This window comes from Erithacus rubecula (assembly GCF_903797595.1).
Source record: "Erithacus rubecula genome assembly, contig: scaffold_126_arrow_ctg1, whole genome shotgun sequence".
NCBI lineage: Eukaryota > Metazoa > Chordata > Aves > Passeriformes > Muscicapidae > Erithacus > Erithacus rubecula.
Window position 1 is genome coordinate 219,241 of NW_027636166.1, and position 8,298 is coordinate 227,538.

Sequence of the window (8,298 nt, forward strand, 5' to 3'; positions counted from 1 at the left end):
CCCCGGCTCCGGCTCCAGCTCCAGCTCCAGCTCCAGCTCCAGCTCCACCTCCAGTTCCAGCTCCAGCCCCAGCCCCAGCTCCAGCCCCAGTCCCAGTCCCAGCCCCAGCCCCAGCCCCAGCCCCAGCCCCGGCCCCGGCCCCGTCTCTGGCTCCTCCCGGGACCCGCGGAGGGCACACACGGCGCGGCCGCTCCCGCCACCCCCGCCGAGGCTCCCCCGGCCCGAGCTCCGCCGGGGCCCGGGGTGGGTGGGGATGCCCAGCCCAGGACGCTCGGGGAACGGTCGGGGGCCGTGTCTGGCCCCGGGCCGAGCGCTGACAGCCGCGTGTCGCCTGCAGGGAAGGCGCAGGAGGCGTTGCAGGAGCGGTACCGGATGGGTTCGCTGCTGGGGAGCGGCGGCTTTGGCAGCGTCTTCTCGGGCACCCGGCTCGTGGACGGTGCTTCGGTGAGTGGCAGGGGCGGAAGAGGAGGGAGGAGGAGGAGGAGGAGGAAGAAGAAGACGAGGAAGGGGAGGCTGGAGCGCGGCGTGCTGGGCGGCGAGCTCAGCCCGCTGCTGCCCCTTGGCTCGCAGGTCGCCATCAAGCGCGTGCCCAGGAATCGCATCCAGCACTGGGGCGAGCTGGTGAGTGAATGGGGCCAGCGGTAGAAGGCGGGGCGTGCCGGGCGGAGAGGAGCCGGGGCTCAGCAGGGTGGGAGCCGCCGGGAGCCCTGCAGGGAGAGCGGGCGTGGGGTGAGCGGGGGGTGCAGAGCATCCCGGGCTGGCTGAGGAGCCCCAGAGCCCTGGCAGGGCCTCAGCCCTGCTGACGGCATCGTGCTCCTCGCGCAGCCCGACGGCGCCCGTGCGCCCCTGGAGATTGTGCTCCTGGACAAGGTGTCCACTGGGTTCCCTGGAGTCATTCAGCTGCTGGAGTGGTTTGAGCTGCCCAGCTGCTTCTTGCTGGTGATGGAGCGTCCAGAGCGATGTCAGGACCTCCGTGATTTCATCGCGGCTCGGAGATTCCTGCCGGAGGAGGAGGCACGGGGGCTGTTTCGCCAGGTGCTGGAGGCCGTGCGTCACTGCAGCAGCTGCGGGGTCCTGCACAGGGACATCAAACCGGCCAACATCATCATCGACCTGGACAGCGGGCAGCTCAAACTGATTGACTTTGGCTGTGGCACCTTCCTCCAGGACACAGTCTACACGCAGTTTGCAGGTGAGCCGAGCCTGGGGGATGCTCCTGGGCATCTCATGGCCCAGCCTGGCTGTGGCACCAGGGATTTCCCCCTTTGCTGCAGGCCATGGCATTGCTTCTGCAGCCAAGTTGCTCTTGGGTGGGGGTCAGAGGGGGGCCAGCTGCCAGCTCTGCCAACCTCATTCACCAGCCACTCAGCCGTGGCTGGAGCTGGGGCAGCCAGGCCGACACAAACCCCATGGGGGTGGCAGAGATGGGGGTCAGACCTGGGCACTGCTCAGTTTGGTGTGCAGGCGAGGAAGGGCTTGGACTGCTTTGCTGCCCTTGTTTGCCTTAGCTTATTAGTGTTTTCTGGGGGCAATGCAAGCAGGGAGGAGAGTGGGTTTTTCCCACCACTGGCTGGGTTTTTCTTCTGTGTGTCCTAGCTGGGCCTTCCCAGGGCTTCTACTGCCCTCTCCCAATACCAGTGGCTTCTTTTCCAACCCCAGATTTGTACACAAGAGCCAGGTGCTCGCAAGTAGGCAGCAGGTCACCCCCTGTGCCACTGCTGCAGCCCCCCCATGCCCAGGGATGCTGGGGCCAGGCTCTGGGAGCAGCAGCATTCCCCTGATGAGCTCCATCTGTATTCCATAGGAACACCATCCTACAGCCCCCCGGAATGGACCTACCGCAAATGCTACCACGGCGAGGCAGCAACGATCTGGTCCCTGGGCATCGTGCTGTACCAGATGGTCTGCGGGAAGCACCCGTTCAGGAGGGGCCGGGGCATCATCCGGGGCCAGCTCAAGTTCCCACAAGGGCTCTCTCAAGGTGGATCCTCATCTCTGGGCACGGGGAATACCAGTGCTGGGAGACAGCAGTGGGCTCGTGAGCATCCTGCTCTGGCAGCTGCTGAGGAGGTGGCTCATGTCCTGCTCTCCTGCTCTCCTCCAAAACAGGGAGTTGTCTGGAAAGTTTAGGCCTAGTTCTGAGCACATCCAGCAGCGCCTGGGCATGGGAACAGTGGGGCAAAGCAAACAGGGTCCTTCTCCAGCTGACTGGTGGTTGCTGGTTTCTCTCCCCAGAGTGCCGAGATGTTATCAGCTGGTGTTTATCCATGCGCTCCTTGGACAGGCCATCTGTGGAAGATCTGTTCCATGACCCTTGGCTGCAGGATGTTCATCTGCCCTAGAAGATGGGAGAGATTCACAGGCACCATTTAATCCAGGAGCCTTTGATCAAACAGCTACACACATCTCTTGATCACAAGAAGCAAAGAAACCCAGATTTTTTGTACCATGGAGCAGGGGTCATCAGATGGGAGCATCTGTTCTGGAGCTGAGCTGGTCTTGCAAGCACTGGCAGCCACCATTCGACCTGGTTTTACCTGTCCTGGTTCAGTGATGGCTGAGTCCCTGGGCAGAGCACAGACAGCCTGGTCTGGCCCCCAGGGAAGGAGAAGCAGCCCCTGGAGAAGCTGTACCAGGTGGGGCGGCTGCAAGGACAACCTCAAGGATGACAACCTCTGCCTGGCCCTGGCCACTGGCAGCTGGAGATGATCGACTTCGATTCTGGCATCTTCTTCAAAGACATTCCAGGCCCAATTTGCAGGTGAGTCCCCAGGCAGGGGGATGGTCCCAGATCTGGGCATGGCACGGCCTGGCCGGGAACCAAATGTTCCCCCCTTTGCTGGGGTGGCTGCAAGGAACTCTTGAGTGGCTGCCAAGCTGCTTCTTGGCTCTGGGCAGCTGCTGAGGGGCTGGATGTGCCATGGCTGGCTGCAGGCTGGGCACACGTGCTGCCCTCCTGCTCTGCTCCCAGGGGCAGCAGTGACTGGGAGGTTTGTGCCCAGCTCTGGGCACAGCCAGCACGGCCTGGGCACTGTGGGGTCGGGACAAGGGGGACAGGAGCCTTCGGCTGACGGGCGGGTTCTGGTTTCTCTCCCTGCAGCCGGGCTCTGCGGATGCTGAGGCAGCTCTGGGCTGTGCCAGGGCTCTGCTGGGCTCAGCCCTGGACACAGGGCTCTGCCCTCACAGGGCTCTGACAGCTTTGCACCAGACGAGCCCGTTCCGAGCGCACCGCCTGAGCTTTCTGCTTTGCAGGTGAGTGAGATGCTCCTGCAGGCCAAGGGTTTGCTGTTAGGGACACACACCCAATGGGCAAGAACCCACACTCTCCACGGTGCCAGCTGAACCTCTGGATTTCCACAGAATGTCCGACTCTTCATTCTTTTTTGGCTGGAATTGTGCAGTTGCACTTTTCTTCTTCCTCTAGAAGTGCCATGAGTGGGCAAAACCTGGCGAGGGGCCGTGTTCCTAAGGCAGTGCAGCCTGGAGCTGATGGAAGGAGAATTTCCGTTCTGCACTCCCAAACCAAGCAAAAAGCTGTAAGTGGGACTTTCCGTCTTTAAGAAGCCCCTGACAGTTTCAAAGGGAATGTGCAGCTCTTTCACAGGGTGAGAAGGAAGAGCATCTCCTAAAGGATTTGGGCAGTGACAGAGTTTAGATTGCCAGTCTTGCCAGGAGCTGGCAGGGCACAAAGCAATTTCTTCTTGCTTCACTCCAATTCCACCACAATTTAAAATAACTATATTGGAAATAAACCTCAAAATCTTTTTAAAAAAGGTTACTGAGGCCAGTAAAATGGATCAATGCCATCAACTCATTTACAAAGTAAATAACTGAATTTTCTGCTGCGAAAGATCAGTTATTAAACTGAATTAAAAGTTACGGAATATTTTTCATTGAAACTTGGGGGGTTTTTTTATCTTTCACATTTTATAGAGGTTTTTTCTTTTCTTTTTTCTTTTGTTTAAAACAGAAAACATGCCATAAAATAGGAGTGTCTTCTGTTCCTGGTTCCCGTGTGGAGCAGCTCCTTCCCGCTGGCTGAGCTGTTCAGGCAGAGCAGTCTCTGGAAGAGATTCGCAGGCTCCCTGTTTGCTGTGTTGCCCCACTTGTGCCCAGCCAGCTTTTTTTTTTTTTTTAATTCTTTGCACTTTTGCAATATATAAATTACTCTGTTCCTTAAGTTGGTGTCCGTGTCTTCGGTGCTGACCTTGCCCATTGGCAAAGCAGATATTGTGGGCCCCATAGAACCAAAGATGCCTTGTGACACTGTGGGGCCTGGTGTGACGAAGAGACCATTGTGGGACTGTGGGGCTCCATGGAACCATGGGCACCATTCTGACACTGCAGGTGACTTACATTACTAAGGGTTCCTTCTTTTCCTCTCCCTGTCCCTGCCCCAGCCCAACAGTGCAGGTGACATAGTCATGGTTACCTCCTGCAGCAACAACTGGAGGCACTGCTGGTCAGGGACAGCCACTCTGTGTCTGGAATGCTCAGCAGATCCTCAGCCTGGGCATTTCCTGCAGCCCCCGGGCCAGCCCCGCTGCCCAGCACAGCAGCAGAGTTGGCCCCAGGGTTCCTCAGCAGCTGCTGCTGCCCCAGGGACAGGGCAGCCTCTTTCCAGGGCTTCTCTGCATCCCAGGGGCTCCTGCTCTGCTCCTGGCACATTCCAGCTGCCACAGAGCCTGTGCCAGGGGAACACGTCTGTGCTGGCCTGAGCAGCCACTGCTGCAGCCCCTGCCCTGCTCCCAGAGCCCGAGCTGGGGCTGCTGCTCTGCAGAGCACGGGGGCTGTGCTGCCCGGGGCCCTGGGCTGCCTCTGCTGGGCTCTGCTGCTCAGCCTGGGACACAGAGGCAGCTGATGGTGCTCCCTGCACTGACCCCCTCCCACACAGGCTCTGCTGGGGCTGTGGAGGGGCTCAGAGGAGCCTGCCTTGTTCCAGGGCTGCCAGATGCCCTTGGGGCTGCCCTGCATCCTCCTGGGAAAGGTGCCTGAGGCTCAGAGCACTCAGTGCCAGACTCCTTTCCCTGTGCCTGCTGTGTCCCTGGGGCTCAGAGCACTCAGTGCCCAGACTCCTCTCCCTGTGCCTGCTGTGTCCCTGGGACTCAGAGCTCTTCTGGTCACAGCAGACATTCAGTCCTTGATCTCAGGGTGACCCAATGTGGGCAGGCCTGTGAGCTCCACTCCCTGCTGCTCCCCGGGTCACCCTGTCCCTGCAGGTCCCCTGTGCTCTCCTGGACGCTCCCAAGGCCCTGCAGACAAACATTGCCCTGCCATCAGCCCTGGGACAAGTTGCAGAGCCCCAGCAAGGTTCAGCACACACCATTCACCATCTGATGGGCACTGGCCATGAACAAGCCAAACCCTACCCAGACCTGAGTCCCTCGATGGCCACACTGGGACCCTGATCTCATCTCACAGAGCCCTGGGAGAATAGGGAACACAAGGAGCCTCTTCAGAGTCTGTTCCTTGGGCCTGTTCCTGTTCCTGACTCTGGAGGAGAGCAAAGCCTTCCTGCCCTGCCCTCAGGAAATGCCTTTGCTGATGGAACTGCTGTGCTGGAGCCCAGCTGTGTCCCAGCAGTGCCCATGGCCTGTCCCTGCCTGTGCTCACAGCAGGGACACGCAGCAGGACAGTGACAAAGCTGCCAGAGCACTGCAGCCTCACAGCCACAGAAGGGATATCAAGGATAGGGTGGAGTTGGGAAGAGCAGATGTGGGGAAAGCCAGGGCCATTGTCCCTGTCTGTGCTGCTGTGCTGGGAGTCTCTTCCTACCACCTCTGCTCACAGGCACTGCCCCTGCAGAGATACAGAAGGGCAGAGGAAGGATCTTGGTCACACAGGGCAGATCAGGACTTTATTTTACCTCAATGCACAGTGGTCATGGCTCCTTACTGTCTCTGCTGAACACAAGCACAGTAGATAGTGATGTAGCAATACTGTGACTAATGGCATCTCTTAATGAAAACAGCAGTCTGAACAGTCTGTAATGAGTTCCATTCTGAAAGCTCTGCAGAAACCAACAGGCACTTTATTGTTTCTGGAAAGCACAGAGTGCTCATCTCCTCAGGGTATCCTCAGGCTCCTGGTCCCTCAGGCTGTAGATGAGGGGGTGCAGTGTTGGAGGCAGCAGCGAGCACAGAAGTGACCGTGCCAGAGCCAGGGATGGGCACCAGGGTGGCACAGGTGACCTCTGGGCTTTGCAGGGCCCAGGCACAAGGGCTGTGCCAGAGCCAGGGCTGAGCTCCCTCTGTGGGCTGGGGCAGAGCCCAGCCAGAAATCCCCCCTGAGGCAGCAGCTCTGCTCTGGTGGCCACCAGGCCGGCTTGCCAAGGGAGGCTTCTGGCCATGCCCTGGAAACAGCTGCTGCTGCCAAGGTGCCTTTGGTGCCTCAGGCTCTCCCTGGCACAGCTCCCACCATGGCACTCTGCACTTGTCCCCGAGCCCTTCCCTGTGTTGGGGCTGCCTGAGGCTTTTCCTGCAGCAGGACCTGGCCTGGCCATGGCCCAGGAAAGGCAGCTCCTGCTGGAGCAGGAGGCTCTGCCTGCAATGGGCTCCAACAGCTCCAACAAGGCTCTGTTTGCAAAACCCCCAGTGGGAAATGAAGGAGGGAATCATGCTGCTTTTGGGGTGAATAATGCTGAAACCAGCCTGACTCCTCCATCCCAAACTTCAACATCCTGAGAGGGAGCTGAAGCTGTGGCAGAGCTGGGAAAATCCCCAGAGCAGGGAACAACCAAGTGCCACCACTGAGAACTTCAGCAGAGCTGCTCAGCTGACACAGCCTGGGCGCATCTGACTGACAGCACTTCAGACTAGAAAAGCCCTGTCCCAATTATTAGTGGCAGCATCTCCTGACATTTCCCTTCTTAGGGGTGTGTGGAGATTCTTCCCTGGATTGGAGGCACCCCTCAAGGTCACTGCTTGAGGCTGAGTTAAGGAGATTTGCCCAGGGTCGTTGGTCTGGGGGAGTGACACCCATCTCTACTTAGTTCTGCTTTGATACAGTTGCTTCAAAATTGCTTCCTAGGGCATGATATTAAAATAGATGTTACAGCTCCTAAACTGGGGAGAAAGTAATTCTGATTAAGACCTTTTTGCCTAATCATGATCATAATCAACCATATCTCTATGCATATAAATACTTCTAGATTTCCATCATTAATGTTGAGGGACAAAGTTATACAAAGGTTCAATTCCAGCCTTATAATACTTTATCAATAAATTCTTGACAAAGCCTGGCGCTGGGATTGGATCCAGGTATTCCTAGGCTCCTCTAAAAGAAGGAGTTTAAAAAGCCTGGGGTCCTGCTTTAGGGGAGCTTGGGGGTGCAATTGGGGTGTTGGGGGTTCTTTGTGCCCCTCGTGACCCAACAAGAGCTTCTCTAATAAACTTGGCCTGAAGCTCCCACGGGACGCATGACAGGAACCCCAGTGAGTGTCTGTGACATCCCAGCCCTTTGGCAGCCTGGGGACCCCTGGGGACTACCTGTGAGTGTCTGTGACATTCCAGCCCTTTGGCAGCCTGGGCATTCCTGGCATGCCACCCTGGAGCCCCTGTGAGTGTCTGTGACCTCACAGTTCTTTAGGAGCACACGGATGTCCCCACTGCACTCCTGCCACTGCCTGTGACAAATTGGCTCCTTGGCACCGCTGTTGTCACTGTGGAGGCCTGTGATTGTCACCTCATGACCCTTAGGAAGATCAAGGACCCCTGGAATGTGACCATGGAGTCCCTACAAATGAGTGTGACCAAACAGATCTTTAGGAACCCAGACAACCCTCAGATATGCCCATGGAGCCCCTGTGCCTGCACGTGAGCTCACAGCTCTTGGGCAGCCTGGAAACCCCTGGGATCTCGTAATTCCTGCTCTGCTGAGGATGGATCCTCAGCAGCTTGGAGGTTCCCTGATGGATTTGAGTTCTCCAGAGACTTGTTAAGTCTTCAGCTCTTCAGATCAGCAATTCAGTGACAGATGGTTATCAATATTTTAAATCACCCTAATAAGACAAGGCCCTGGGAATAATTTAATTTAAAGTCTTCAACTCGTTTGTGGTTAATTAGACAGATTTCTTGAAGTGTACTCCAAGTAAATATACCGTATCTTTAAAAAATGCAGGAAGATTATTTTTGGCCTGTTTAGTTTTCCTGTTTACATATTGGTACCAGCAATCTCCAGTTGATATTGATCCCCAGCCCCTCCTAATGCAGTCTGAATAGATATAAAAAGACCCTTTAAGGCTGACAATCAATCACATTTTGTCCCTATCCCCATCCCAGAATATCTCTCATCCAACCC

The 8,298-nt window shown here is 57.1% G+C and overlaps 1 protein-coding gene across 1 annotated transcript; it reads left to right on the plus strand.

Annotated features, from left to right (window-relative positions):
• Positions 1–253: 253 nt before the first annotated feature.
• On the plus strand, positions 254–2,151 carry LOC306815397 (serine/threonine-protein kinase pim-1-like; the record flags this gene model as incomplete). Its single annotated transcript, XM_079331959.1, has 5 exons — positions 254–281; positions 338–444; positions 571–621; positions 826–1,192; positions 1,805–2,151. The coding sequence occupies 5 exons, from the start codon at positions 254–256 to the stop codon at positions 2,128–2,130; spliced, it is 879 nt and encodes a 292-aa protein (XP_079188085.1). The 3' UTR covers positions 2,131–2,151.
• Between the last annotated feature and the right edge of the window lie 6,147 nt (positions 2,152–8,298).